The sequence below is a fragment of the Anopheles aquasalis genome, chromosome 2 (assembly GCF_943734665.1).
Source record: "Anopheles aquasalis chromosome 2, idAnoAquaMG_Q_19, whole genome shotgun sequence".
NCBI classification, from domain to species: domain Eukaryota; kingdom Metazoa; phylum Arthropoda; class Insecta; order Diptera; family Culicidae; genus Anopheles; species Anopheles aquasalis.
In genome coordinates, this window is record NC_064877.1 from 12,830,001 (window position 1) to 12,845,000 (window position 15,000).

The following is a 15,000-nucleotide window of genomic DNA, read 5'->3' on the forward strand; positions in this document are numbered from 1 at the left end:
TAGATTGAATTATTGGCTAGTTGGGTAGTGTAGTGTATCGTCTAGGCTCGCCGGCCGCCGAGTGTCGTGATGCCGCTGATGCCGCTCCTGAAAGAAACAAAACGCTCCCTCCACCGGGGGGGACCCCGCAGACAAGATCTACTCCCTCCCAAACCCACTTCCGAAACCGAATCACGCAACCGCCACCGAGGGCGCATGTAAATGGTATTCAAATGGTGTGAAGTAGATACGTCACCGCGCACAAAACGACTACAAAGGCTACGACCAGCCAGTATCACTTTATGGAAAGAATTGGTATTCGAATTGACGGCAAACACCTCGTCACGACATGCCACACGCTGATCGTGTTGGTCGTGAGGTCGAGCTGGCCAACCGGTGACCATCGATTTAGGGCACACCTTTTTCGGCGTAGGACAGAATCTTGGTGCCGGCGAAGAGATTGCCCTTTTCGGCCGCATCGGCGCCACCGTGCGCCGGTTTGCTTTTCGTTTTCTTCGCTGCGGCTGCAGCGGCAGCTGCGGCGGCCGCAGCAGCAGCCGCTCCCGTCGTTCCCTTCTCGCCATCGGCCGGACCACGGAAGAAAGCTTCGACGAAATCACCGGACAGATCCGCCGACAGGTTGGCAGTGAGGTAGCGCCGATAGTAGTGCTCCTCCGCGTAGCTATTCCCGATGTTGATCCGGTTGCCATAGATACGATCGAACGCCTCGAACACGTACTCGTTGTTGAGGTACTTTGTGAGCCGTGGTCGCTCTCGTAGCCCCAGTTTGTGCAGAATCTGATGCTTGATCGTCTGCAGCAGGATCACCTCGATCGGTGGATTCGCCTTCGGTGGATCGGTACCGCTCGTTGGCCCAGTGTGACGACCGGCCGATTGTGCCAGCCGTCGATTGTGGAACTCCGACAGTACGTCCGTCACCAGGAAGATGGTGCTGAGAATGATCTGTGAGGTCGGTTGTAGGGCGGCGTGCTCGAGCCCAAACTCGTACACCTTCCGGTTGGTCGAGAGCAGATTGTTGAGACTGCAACCCGTCGGATGGTAGTCCCGTTTGGTGCGCTGCGTTGCCAGTCGCTCCAGTCGCCTCAGTTCCGTCTCTTTGCGGAGCTTACACATCCCAAGCAGCACATCGGAATCGAAACAGTAGAAGCTCTGTTCGATCGCATCCGCTTCGTGGTGTGTGGTGCCGGTGCGCATGCAACGTCCCTCGAGATGGTCATCGTACAGTGCGTACAGATCGGTCGCCAGTGGCCCGGTGTGTTCCCAGCCGCAGCTCGCGTTCTGTGGCTGACGGAGCAACACCAGCACGGAAAGGGCCGTTAGACGGGCTTCGCTCGATAGACCTCGTTCGTTGATCGCTTCCACTGTCAGCTCGAACGGTAGTTCGCTTTCTTCGGCGAGCAGAAAACATTCCAAACAGGCATCGTGGTTCGCATCACCACCGGCCATGCGGTGGGGGTGGTTTGCGGGTCGCGAATCGTTCGTGGTCAGCGCGGTAACCGTGTGGTCGCAACAGGTGACGACGACGATGAGAGTGAGCAGTAGCACCGGCACGAGCAACGGTAGCTGGCCCGGTGAAAGACGACCTGACCATCTTGGGCGACCGGCTAATCCCTTATTAGGAAGTCGTTGGGCACGTCGCTCTCGCCAACCATCAACGTCCACCACCCAGCATCCCGCATCTTCTGGTGGTGGTGCGTGTTGTTTAAGGGATTTGTGCGTGAGGTTGTACGTGTACGTGTGCGTATGCGTGTGTATGGGTGTGTGTCCGTATGTTCGAGCCGCAAAGACCAAAGGAGCCCCCGTGGGATGAGGGAGTAAAGGATGGGGGAATGAAGAGAGGAAGAGAAAAGTAAGGTTTAGTCCGGTAAGAAATGGGTTCTCCCTTTTTCGGAGTCCGTTCAGGGGTTGATAGAACGGGGGGGTCATAGTTTGAACCAAACAAATCGATAAACCATTCCCCCCGTCCCTTCCCCTTCCACCGATATGCCATCTGGTGAGTTATTACCAAACCAGTGACGGGTAACTGCTTGACGCCAAAGATCATAACACAATCCCGCTTTTGCCTTTTAATAATAATACGCCGTGGTAAACCCCCGAGGGGGGGGGGTGGGGAAAGTGGGCTAAGGTGGTCTGAAGGAAGAGAGGACGGGGACTATGCTTACCGCCGGCATCCGACGATCGCTGCGAGATGCCGCGCTTCATGTCGTGCTTGCCCATTCTGGAGGCCAGGTCGCTCGGGTATTGTTGCTGCTTCGAGTTGCTCCGACGCTGCTCCTCGATTCGCGGTCCGGTCCCGGAGGTTGACGGCTGGCTGTGGCTGTGATGCTGCGGCAGCCGGTGTTGTGGCGGCTGCGAGCTAGAAGTGCTGGGTTGCTGCTGATGCTGATGTGTTGAAGATCGGGAGGAGGATGAAGCGGTTGCTGTTGATGCTGATACCCCTCCTGCTGCTGCTGCTGCTGCTGCTGCTGATGATGATGATGGTGGAGTTGGTGATGGTTGCGGTTGTGGACTCGGTTGTTGCTGTTTGTTAACTTTTCTCGGATAGCGTATTTTCCTTCCGAACCCTTTATTAGGGTACGTTCTATACTATCGGTTGGCTTTGCGTACCCAGTCTAGGTTAGTCTCATTGTTGTACCAGATACCTGCAACGGGAGAGCCAAGGAGAGACACGTTAGAGGGAGCGGAAATGATGATCGCGAACGAGTCGACGAAACGAAAGTTCCGCGCAGACCCCGGCGGGGAAGTACGTGCGATGCGATGCATCAGAAATTGAAAGGAAGTTCCAAGCGGAACTCAAACGGTTGCAGAAATGAAAATTGATGTGCTACCGACGGGGGAAGGGAGCGAAATAGTTTTGTGCTGCTGCTGATGCCCCTGAAGGCAAAATTGTTCCAACAGGATTCGTTCGTACGAAGCAAGTTCCAGCCAATCGCCCAACAACAGCAGCTCATCCGCGGGATACAATTTCCCTGTACGGCCGGGGTCAGGTTAATGTAATTAATTAAACAATTGCGCAAGCAAGCACGACGTACAGAAGCTAGATTGTAGCTATCGCTTCCTTTCGTAAAGCAACTCTTTCTATTCGCTGGTTTCTACCCTTGAACCAGACGATGTTCTCTCGTGTTCCGTTCTCCCTGACAACATGGGAAAATTGAAGTTTTCATACTGCCGCTACACTGGCGCCTCCGCCAGTATTCGGTTCGGTAAAATGGCCACCGCTTGGCTTCTTCACGGCAGTGGCATTAACTGCCGCTAATTTGCCGTGCCAGGAGGACCACCGAAGCGCACCATTTTCATTGCCATGGTCGTTGCCATGTCGTTGCCATGGTGAATCGGAATCGGTTCTGATACGTCCAAGCACGGACCACAGGTTTTTTTGGGCAGAGATTGCTTGCCCATCGCGTAGCAGCACGCCCGGCCGCCTGGGTGCCCGGTGTATACGGTGTCTGTGTGCCCGGCATCAGCCGCCCTGAAAGCCAGCGCGGGCGCAGCATCAGCAGTAGCCGCAGCGTCAAATGAGCAGCATATTGTGTGCGGTGCGGTGCGGTGATTCTGCCACACAAGCCGTTAGCCTTGGTTAGAGCTCCGACCGGTATCGTGGTATCCAGTGTTTGTTCATGTTGAGCAATGTTTGCATTGAAAAATGATGGCGAAGGTTTGGGTTTGGGATTCTTCTCCGGTGGCCTCCGGTATTTTAAGCCAAAAAAGTGTAGAAAAGTTCATTATAGCAACAGTTACACGCTGTTTGAGTTTATTGGGCAATTATTAGACCGTGTTGAGGTGGGGTTTCTGTTACGTGATAAAACAGTTTAGTGGAAACTCTGCCAAACCTTTTTGCGGTTTGATGAGATTGAATTGAGAAAAATAGTTTACTTTATGTGATATTTTATCGGTTTTAAAATTTGAAACAATGTTTCTCTTATTATAGTTTATCAAATACAAATGACCTATTAAGCTATGGACATATCAGAAGATTGTTAATAAAAAACAGATATAAATATAAAGTGGAAATTCTATTAATAAATGCATGAATGCAAGCAAGGGTTGCTTTTTGCAAACGATTTTAACATTTTAATATCTCAATGAGATTTTTTCATCTACATAAATGAAATACAACATTGTTTTTATCTCGTTACCTTGAGTGTGATTTACGAATCAGTTTCCATTCCATGTAACGCTCAGCGAACCAGCATAAAAACATTGATTTAATGGTAACAAACGAGCCACCGTTTAATACGATCCCTTTCGGTTCGTCGAAACTGACCTACAGTTATTTTCCTTTTTTAATTAATTATCTTCCTCTACGCATCCAATTTCGATGTAAATGATACAAATACTTGGCGCATTAATGTCCTGTGGCTCCCTGTGGAGCAGCAACTTCGCATTACAATTAAGGTAACCGGATAAAAGTCTCTTGGGGGCTGGTGGCTCAGGCCCCGGCCGCCACTTCCTAGAGAGATGAAACGCTGATATCGATATGTGCGAGATTGATTTCCATGCTTTTGCACACACAGCCCACCACCACCCGTGGCCAGCACAATATTTTGCCGCGCATCGTTCCATCATAATGTTCCCGAAAACGTGGACAAGGGCGGTGTGTAGACAGGCAGGCAGAACGCTGAAAATAGATCCCCAACACCGGCCAAAAGGCGGCGAAAACAACGGCATTAAACGGAACCAAACATTCAGATTGATGAAATATTCAGCGGAAAATTCGGGTGGGTTTGGGGGAGAAGAGAAGGGGTGCAGCCCGAAATGAAAAGCGTATCAACTTTAAACAAACCTCCGGCGAAACCGAGGATGGCAGCGGCAGGTAGAGGATGCCAAGACCTGCGTTTGATGATTCAATATTTAATGCTCTCGTCTCTCGTGGGAAGCTGTTGCTGTTGCTGAACCTGCTTTCAACCCCCCGCCCAGAACATAAGCCTCACCGTGCGGAAAGCAGGAGGAATGGCCAAGCACATAACGCCACACACAGAAACGCACACAGAGCCAGCGACCTCTCTGGTAATGTTATTACGAAACCACGCGGCTCGCCGCCCCGGCTGTCGACAGCGCCTGTCACACCGTCGCGCTACCGGAACGCCCAGGGCTTAGTCGATGGCGGGGAGGCGGAGAGAGGGAGCCGGCTTCAACAATTTCCACTTGATTTGATGTCCACTTGTTTCGATCAATACAAAAGAGGAGGGTTATTAGAGAGGAGGGCGCTGAGCGGTGCTGCCCGGTGGTCGTCAGCATCCTTCAAGTGGTCGTCGATGGTTGGTTGTTTTTGCCGCCGCCCTGTTGCGGACCCTGAAGGGTGTCCTTAACTCCTGGGCCAAATGGGTGTGCAACAAGAATGTGTATTTATAAATAGTTGGCCATGGCCGGAAGACCGGAAGGATCCTTTCGTTGTGTTGGTGTAATAATCCCGTTGAAGATGCCTTCCCTTTACTTAAGACCGCTCCTTCTGTGAAGAAGACGAGACGAGAGACGAGAGGTTGCTCCACCATCATTCCACTGATTGCTCTCCCTCCCCCCCCGGGCCAACCGGTTCTTCAATCCAACGAACCGTGCTAAAAAGCCAGCAAAACGCTCTAATCCGATGTGAAACTAATCTGACGGCTCGGCTCCAATCGATCTGTCAACCAATGCCTCGTCGCTCGAACGCTCTCCATCTTTCTCGTTCGTTGTACGAAGTGGCTCGGCGGGGAGTGCTATTCGGCGTCCAAGCAACCGTTGCCCATAGCCGCGTGTGGCATCGTACCAGCACCACCATCATCAACGGCATCATCGGCATCATCGGTAAAGGCCCGGAACCATGGCGGGTGCGCTGCACGAGAAGACCGTCTGGAATGTCAACCCGCCGAGCGCGAATAGACAAACGAGGTCGCCCACATACACACCGACACTATAAAGAGCGCCACGGAGGGGAACCGGTGCGAAGGGGTGGTGCCGGTGTTGGCCTTCGCACCCGACAGCAGAATGCTCGCTGGGTCCCGCGGTTGCCGCCTTGACCAATCCAATACCGCGATGGCAGATCTGGGTGGCCAAACCCACCAGGACCAGGCCACCATGGGAACCGAACCGGCGGATGGAGCTCAGCGAGACGCAAAAAAACCAGAGGAAGAAAAAGAAGGAAAAAACTGGGAAAAACACCGGGCCACGAGATGGCCAAAGATGACAGCCAGCCAGCGAAGACAGACAGAGAGAAGGAGAGAAGCAGAGAGAGGGAGTGGGAGAGAGAGAGAGATGAAAAAGGGGAGCAGCATCATGGCCTCCTTCGCAACCCGAATGGCAAACAAGACAAAAGCAGCAACTAAACGGCCAACAAATGCCATTGACAGCGCCATCCGGGGAGCCGCCTGAGGGTGGGGTACGGTGGCACTGTCACAATCCGGGAACCTGGGGCCCGCTGCTCCGACGACGATGATGTTGATGATGATGATGATGAGGTTGGGCTCGCTCGCTTGCGATGGATTGCAAGTGCTGGCCTATACATTCCGTTCCGTTCCGTTCCATTCCCTTTCGAACCACCACCAGCATTCCCGGGGGTCGATATACAACAGGAACCGGAAAGAGAGGCCGAACCGAGTGCACGGCGGGCGTTGGGCGCTAAGTATTGTTTCTTGTTTCGTCGTCGCTCCGTCTCTCGCTCTCTCTCTCTCTTTCTCTCTCTCTGTCTCGATGGGGAGCTCTGGTGTGTACACTTATTTGTCGTTGACTTGTCGTCCGCTTTTCCTTTTCGCATCTTCGTCATTTAAACGGATGCTGGACCACCGTGTTCCTCTCTGCACCGCCCCGCCCCACCACCGGGGGTCGGTTGGGGGACTACATCATCATCATTCTCATCCTTCTTCTTCTGCTTCATCTTTAATTTTCTCCGCGTACCGCGCGCTTGAGTGAAGCTTTTGACGGAGCTTTCCTCTTCCCGCAGGGCATTTATTGTTCCCGTACCGGGCACACGGTCTGGTATGTGTGCAAGTGTCACTCTGTTTGTGTGTACGGGTGTACGTGTGAGGGTGCATCTCATCGTGATGCCCCCCATGTCCTGATCAACCCCCCGGGAGGTGGTGGTACACCAATTAGGATGGTTCCCGTCCGTTCCCAGCGCTTTGTCCTTGCGCTTCTTCCCCTTGTGCTGCTTGGGCAGTGAAGAGGGCTGCTGTTGCTGCTGCAAGAATATGGTTCTCGTCTACGGGCTCTGTTGGTTGGCGAAGTGCCATCTCCGTTGCTCCGTGCTCGTCGTCGGCAGCAGCAGCAGCAGAGAAAGGATCAAAACCCGCCACCAGTTCCCGGGTCTCCAGTCCCATCCCGCTGTGCTGCGTTTTTTTCCGGAAACTGTCTCTGCTATTTCTCAATTCCTCAAGCCGTCACAGAATGGCAACCTGGTGAGGTTAGTGGTGCACGCTGGATCGTGTCCTTGCAGAGAGCCACCGGCCCCTCCCAAAGGAGATGACGTCCTTCGGGACTGTGACGCTCGCACCAGAAACAAGAAGAATCAATTGCAAGTGTCTCCGGTCTCGGCCTCCGGTGTGTCGTCCATGTGCGCTGTCATCCGGATGACGAATGGCAGGTGTGTCAATGTTTCATACTGTCACACCTTCGCCCGCCGGCACACTGACACACCGGTCGGTGTGTGAGGTTATGTGATTACGGTGGTATTATCAAAGGGAACACTAAAACACAGCTGCAGCAGCACCATCGGTACCACTTGGTGGCTTGTGGAGCTTAGCGAACCTTGCAAGTGCTCAGCAGCACCGGCAGCAGCAGCAGCAGCAGTTTCGTTCAGAATTAGCGAGGATTTGACACGCTCCGGGGGTTGGCCTTCTGTACACGTTCGACATCAGGTACGAGATGTTCACGAGGCGCACATGCGACGAAGTGTGCCAGACGGAACCTGGGTTGCGAAAATGAAAATAATCAGTTGGCGCACACGTTTACCGCGGTGTGCGACACGGAGCCAGCCCGAAAGAAGCCACCAGGAGGAGGAGAAAAGCACACACTATGAGCGGATTATATTAATTGAATCATCCCTCACCGCTCGTTGCCCCCGCCGGGGGGGGAAGCTGTGGACTTGACTTTGCCTTGTGACTGTGCTGCTGCTGCCACTCGGTGTGCTCGGTGGATTAGCAACAGTCACCGGTGGCTAAAGCTTGGTATCCTCGCTTCCAGGGAACGAGTCATGTCCACAACAGTAGCAGCAGCAGCAGCAGCAGCAGCAAATCTATTAACGAAAAATATAATTTTCCTTCCGAGCAGCGCGAAAAACCGCGAAAAACAGGCCACAACATCAAAGGCATAACCGGGCCACCGATCCGGTGATCCGTGGATGTCGTCCCCCTCCCCCCCGGACCTCGGGTTATTACTCGGGATGTCCAAAATAGATGACACGTTCAGACCACCGGCGGTACATAGAAAAAGATCAAAAAAAGGGTTTGTCACCAAATGGGCGATCCGAGTTTTATGGCGAGCGGGACTGTCGACAGCAGCAGGATTGCCAAAGTGACCGTAACTGCTGCCGTTGTTGCTTGTCAAGTTGCTTGTCATAGGAGGTGTCCAACCCACTACTCGGACGGAAGGAACGAAGACCGTCTAGCGGAAGACCGGTTGGTCCTCGTGTGTTACGATTATTGTCGCTCGATCGACGGCTTTACTATCGTTCCGCTCGTCCGCAGTAGCCACCACCTTCGGCTGGGGTTTGGTCAAGTTTTAATATTGTCATCGTGGCACGGCCCAAGACTGGTCCGAGAGATTGTGGCCTACGTCACACGCCAAAGGCTACACCAAGGGAGGCTGCTCCTTTTGCATGGCACTGGCGTTACCAAGGCCCATGGTATGGTCACCGCACTCTAATGAACTTTATTGACTCGGGAAGTTGTGGACGGCCTCGGAATGGGGATGTGGGGGTCGGGGTGCCAGGATGAAAGGGGTGGGAAAACATAAAAATCCCCAACAACCAACACAGCCCTGGCACCTTCCCTGCATCTGCCACCACTCCAGCAACACCAGCAATCCGAGCGAAACATCATAACGACGCCCTTCCGGTCTCTGCCTGTGTGTGTCCCATCATTGTGTTGCTGCCGCTGGCGCGGGTGGATTATGTAATATTCGATCCTTTCAACCGCTAGCGCCGAGAGCGCCGAGAGAAAAGGATGGAGAAGGATCGGGGTGCGGACGTTGAACATTTGCACGGCTCATTGACACCGCGAGCGAGCGAACGGGCGAGCGAACGAGCCGAAGAGCGATGACAGCAGCAATCCACAGGACCATCCGACCGTCAAGCTCGTTGCTCCGGGAATGAAGGCGCTTCCGAACGGTGTTCGGAGGCTCTGCTCCACACCTACACCTTCACCACCACCACCATCCATTCGTCAATTCATACCAAACCCCAATGCCGAAGGCCTAAGTATAACCTCATTTTGGGGGCTAATTGCGAAACCGCGTACCACCGGCGGTGTGGTGTGGTGTGGTTGGAGTTGTGGTGCCTACCACCACCAGCACCACCCTGCCCTGGCTATGGAGCCTTTGGTGAGTGATAAAAATCCTGCAAATGGCAAGGTGAGCCGCTGACAGGAGAGGCACGGTGGAGAGGAGGAAGTGCGCGCGCGTGAGGTGCGAAAATTATGAACACGCTTTCGCCATAAACGACAGCTTTTAATGGTTCACGCAGTGAGGTGTCGGCGTGCTGCCGTTGCGTTCCGGGTGTGCCGAGAATCCGACCAACCGACCATCCGTCCCGTCCGGACTTTGAAATCGAAAACTAATTGAAGCGGAACTGGTAGCCTCCGGTGTGTTCTGCGGCCAGGAATTCACAGAAACGAAACCGAGAGAGAGGCAGAGTGAGAGAGAGAGAGTGAGAGAAAATAAAAGAGAAAGAGAGAGAGAGAGAGAAAGGGACAGAATGTCATCGTACCATCGTGCGACATAGCCTTTGGTGTAGGCAGATTAAATACGAAAAGGCTGCTGAGCCACTGAGCCCCTGATCCTCTGAGTACCCGGTGGTCACACAAAGCCAAAGAGGAAGGATTCCGCGTGCGAAAGGGGTGGAGCAGAGCAGCAGTTGAGAAGTTTGTGATTAAAAGTGGGCCGGCTAAACATCATCATCCGATGGATCCGATGGTTGAAGGTAGAAACAACGGTCGAACGGTCCGAACTCCCCCCGGGCACGGAGAGCTGGTTTTTACTAGTTTGAGGTTATGGCAAAGTTATGACCACCGGCGGCAAGTCGTCTGCTGCCTGCGCTATTCCTGTCCGGCCGATACCGACGATGATACAGCTTCCGTTGCGTCCGTCCGTGTGGTCGTGGTCTTCTATCACCCCCCCACCCCCTTCCTTTCTTCTTGACCACTTGCCGGCTTCGGTGCAAATTATGTTTGCCGAACGTACGGCTCATCGGCACATCCATGGCGCGGGAACTTGCGCGAGATCACAGTCCGCCGGCGCCACCACCTTCCGCACCAGAGCAAACGATACTGTTTACTGGAAAGTTTAATTAAAAAATAATGTCCTTCGGTTCCAGTCCAGCTGTCTTTGGCACACTTCAGTGGTTAATCTGTGAGATGTTGTAGCAGCAACATGTTTGTTGTTCAATTTACAGCAGGACCTTTGATTGTCGGTTCGAAGAATTTCCAAGACCAAGAGGAGAGGTGTTGTAGTAGGCGCGGCCCCCGGAGGGAAAGAACAAGTTTTTTTTCTGCAAACTTACTGAATCACATCACAGCAACCCTAGGTAATGAGTCAATATCGATTGTACGAGTTTGTCTTTCTGTTGTGTGCAGTGTGGTTTCTGCTTTCGGGAGCTGGCAGTGAATTGGCCAACAATTGTTGAGTTCGGCGCTTTAGAAAAAGGATACTTCCTCGAAAAAGTCAGTCGGTTAGGGTCGAGTGTAGGAGTGTAAAATCGTCAGATCAGAAAGGAACGGTAACGATATTGCTTCCAAAATTGCTGGATAACCGCCCGGGGGCGAGTTTGGTGATCGAACACGAGAGGTGCAACACTCTTCTTTGGCGTCGATTAGTAAGTAAGAATAGTTTGGAGAGAGATTATTGGCAGATTTTGCCGGGTGAGTAAAGTTCAACATTGGATCATCGGCACTCTGTGCTTACTTAAGATATTATTAGCTTCCACGAAGTGCTACGGTCGGGATCAACGACGTTAAAGTATATATTTACAAACTAAAACTTCGGTTTTCTATTGTTAGGATAAATTCGATCGAGTTTCCAACTATTTTTTCTCCACTCTTTCCATGACCTTCCAATAGGTTCAATTTTCTTTCCAGTATCCTTTGCGGAATGCCACCGCCCTGCCTACTGATTATTCATCGCATCGAGCAAATAGTAAAATACGGCACTCGAACTCGAGCCATAGCTCTTCTCGCCAAACGAAAGTAAATTTGATGAGCGTTTGATGGTAATAAGACGACCGCGCTCACCTCTCACCTCACCGCACCAGGCATACAAAGCAAGGAAGGTACTGCTCAAGTTCTGCAAGTACCACATTCCCTGGCACACCACCGCAGGCAGGCCAACCCAGTGCTGGAATGTGACCTTTTCCAATTTTCGCCATTCCACGACGTCCTCGACGTCGGAATGGGGCCGGAATGGATCCGGAACGGAACGGAACGGAACGGGGGATTCTCGGTTACTCGGCCGAGTGGAACAGGAAGACAGCGCCGGCAGGTGGTGCCTCGGAGCAACAGTTTAATGAAGCACGATGGCCATACCAGGGCCCAGGCCTCATACCACCACCGCGCACCTTATCGCAGCGGCGTTTCCGTTCCGCTCACAAAACCATGGTCGGTTCATTTTGGTTCTTTCTCCTTCTACTTCTTCTTGCTGCTTCCTGACTGCTCTACACTGTCTGCTGGTTGGCCTAAATCTGTCGCCAGAGTATGTGGCCGGTGTTCCATTAGTAGTCCTTTTTTTTTTTGCGCCCCTCGCCCTTCCTTTTTGAGGTCGACTATGGCCGGCGGAAGGTGTCAGTCGTGCGCGCGAGTGGTCAGCACACCGGCATGGTACCGCCATGTTACGGTGTGTACCCCTTCCAGCCTCGTCGTTCTAGACAGGGGAAAAAGGACTGTGGCCGCTGGGGAGACATGTTCTAGATGTGTAACGCAGGGACCCAGGGACCCTGTGCAAGCGGACGGAGTGATAACTTCGTTATGCGTTGGTCCGCTACCCTGAAGCGCCTTGCAAGTCAGGCCGGTGCTTTGACTTGGTGATGTTCTTGCTGCTGCTGCGACTACTGATGATGATGATGATGATGATGGTAGTGGCGCTGGAGGGGGGGGGTCCGTTCAAGGTATCGGACCGTACCATCGCAATAGAGGCAATTCTCTGGGCCTACTCTGCGTCGACTAATCAGATGAAGAAGTACGACGAGGATGGCGTTAGGCGTCAATAAGCACACCTTTCAATAAGATGCCTATCCGTGCGCGAAAGGTGGCAAAACAGGGGTCAAAGGAGAAAAAGAAGAAGAAACAAATACCGGAACCAGAACGACTCCCGATGGCCATCCTGGTGGCCATCTTTGCTTGCTGGCTGGCTGGCCCATGGTACTGGCAATGAATTCTGATCAGATGCCTCGTAACGCCGCCTCCTGCGATGAAGTTGTCGGTGCGATAGAGCAGCGATGCTCAACCATTTGCTCGCATTGTCTGTGTGCGTGTCGTGTGGTGCGTGGGTTAAATTGAATCCCTTTTTCGGCCCCGGATACGATGGCCAGACACGCGGTGAATCTCTGCTACCTCGGGCATCTGTGCTCTCCCGGTTTGATCCACTAACGCCGTCGAGCAGCCGTGGCTTTTGGGGAAACCCCTTTTCATGCGATCTCGTGCGTGCGTGCGTGCGTATGTGTTTGTGAGTGTGGGCATAGCCCTCCCCCATGTTCCATGCTTGAAGGGAAAGCACGCCTTGCAGAGAACCCCTTTTTACCACGAACTTTGCCACCACCGAGACCGCGCATCGTCTCATCGCGGTACCGTTTCTATCTCATTTCGGTTTCTTGGCTTATCTACCGAGCCTTGGCCTGACTGCCTGTCTGGGCTGGGCTGCTTGCGCCATGCGCCCACGAAATCCTCATCCCCCCGCGTACGTTCGCGTGCTTATGCGAGGACGAAAGTGGAGGTGCGATGGGTGGGGCGGGCGCTGTCGGCTTTTCGGCTTTCGGTCCGACCGCTACCTGCATACCGGTTTGGCATCCGCCGCGCGGGGTGGGGACTACATCCGCTTTATCCTGCATCCGACATGCTCGCGAGCAGATAAGAACTGAAGGCGAAGAACCGAGCGACCGCGGGGACGGATAAGGACGATACACAATGATGCGTGTGCCCGTGTACTCCGATTTGCTGGCCGTCATCACCGCGTAATTGCGTGCTAGCGGCCCGGAAAGGACCGGCGGGTGTGTGCAGAGGGTTCTCGAGGGCGCATAAAGCTTCATGCATTATGGAGCGGATCGGCCGAGCCTTTGACCCGCCACGGATTCTCGGGACACACGGAAAGGACAAACAAATCAAGAGAGACACAAAATGGCCCCAAAAAAAAGGGGTCCACCGCTTAGTCGGTTCCGTAGGTGGAGTAGAAAGGGGTGGGGATGGGAGGTGAAACATCCGGCTCAGCGGGTTCGACGGTGTGGACACTAAAAAAAAAAAACCACGCCGGAGCTTTCGGTGGATCATCCTCGTCACGACCACGACCACCATCGTCATCATCATCATCATCATCATCATCATCATAATCATCCCAAAAGGAAAGGACGATCATCCCTGGGACCCGGCCACAACCCCCAGGAATGTGCCAAGGATTGTGCCTGCTACCGGGTAGTGGTGATGGTGGTGGTGGTGCGGAGCGTCGTAAAGCAATTCGCCGTCACCATCGGAGGTCGAAATTTCTCCTTCTCCTTCTACTATTCCCACTCGTCCGCTTTAGCACGCGCCGCTTCTGCTTTCCCGCAGTGACTGATGGGACTACGATATGATGGGGAAAGGGGGAGAAAGGGAACCGAAGGATAGTGGGTGGGAAAAAACCCAAGGAGAAGGCGACGGGGGGGAAAGCGAAGGTGCGAATGTGCCCGAATGTTTAATGCACCCGGGGGAAATGATTCCGTGCCGTGCCGTGCCGTGATCTTCATTCCACGTCCACCACGACGACGACGACGACGACGGCGATTCCAACTTTCCCGCACGACGGGCGTGGAAAGTCAAGAGCACACATACACATACAGACTCACCACCACCCCCAATACACACATACACAGACACAGAGACAGAAATCGGGGATGGTGGAAACCGAAAAAGTCACGCCGCTGAAAGGACTTACTAATCATCGCGGTGAGGGCGCTGGTCCAATGTCTTCGTGCGCGGCTCGGCAAAGAAGCTGTGGCTCACGGGCACAGGGAGGTTTCTGGGAGGGCGGTTGGGTTGGGTACGGTGGCGATGGCGTTGGTGGCGACGGGATTTGGTCGCTTTCTGCCGGGGTTTCCTTTTCCTTCCTTTCTGCTGCTGCTGCTGATGCGTCTTCTTCTTCTTCTGCTGGTGCTTCTCGGCAACCACAGACACTTTCTCTCGCACCTTATTCGCACACGTACGCGCACACACACACAAGCACACAGACACTGGCGGACACTTGCGGAAAACACTTGGCACACACTTACGGGCACACGGTTACTACACTTCCCCCTGGATGTGGCGCGCGCGGTAGTGTCGTCGGTCGTCTGATGGGAGCTTGCTCCTCCTGATGCTGTCGGCGTTGTTATGTAAAGTTCCCCGTTCCGTTCCGTTCCGTTCCGTTCCGTTCCGTTCCTGGAGCTCGTACGCGCACGTCTGCCTGTGTAGGTGAGTGGACCAAGGTGCCTTGGCGTGGTGGCCGAGAAGGGGGCCTCTCAAGTGGCTTCAAGTTTCGCGCGAGGATCTTCGCGACACGCTGCTGCTAGTGCTGTTTCTTTGTGCTCGAGGGGCGGTTCGCGTTTGGATAGTTTGGATTCAATTCTCCGTTGGATTCCGGGATTCGATTCTCTTCCCT

At 53.6% G+C, this 15,000-nt stretch overlaps 1 protein-coding gene across 1 annotated transcript in view; it reads right to left on the bottom strand.

Moving 5' to 3' along the window:
* The window catches only part of LOC126570156 (uncharacterized), a 22,501-nt gene that overhangs the window by 6,743 nt on the left and 758 nt on the right, over window positions 1-15,000 (bottom strand). Inside the window, exons 1-2 of the mRNA XM_050227699.1 lie at window positions 14,299-15,000; window positions 2,163-2,642 (exon numbers count right to left, since the gene is read on the bottom strand). The exon at window positions 14,299-15,000 is cut by the window's right edge and continues 758 nt beyond it. Of these exons, the coding sequence (XP_050083656.1) occupies window positions 2,163-2,217 (55 nt within the window). The 5' untranslated portion in view covers window positions 2,218-2,642; window positions 14,299-15,000. The remainder of the gene's footprint in view (window positions 1-2,162; window positions 2,643-14,298) is intronic.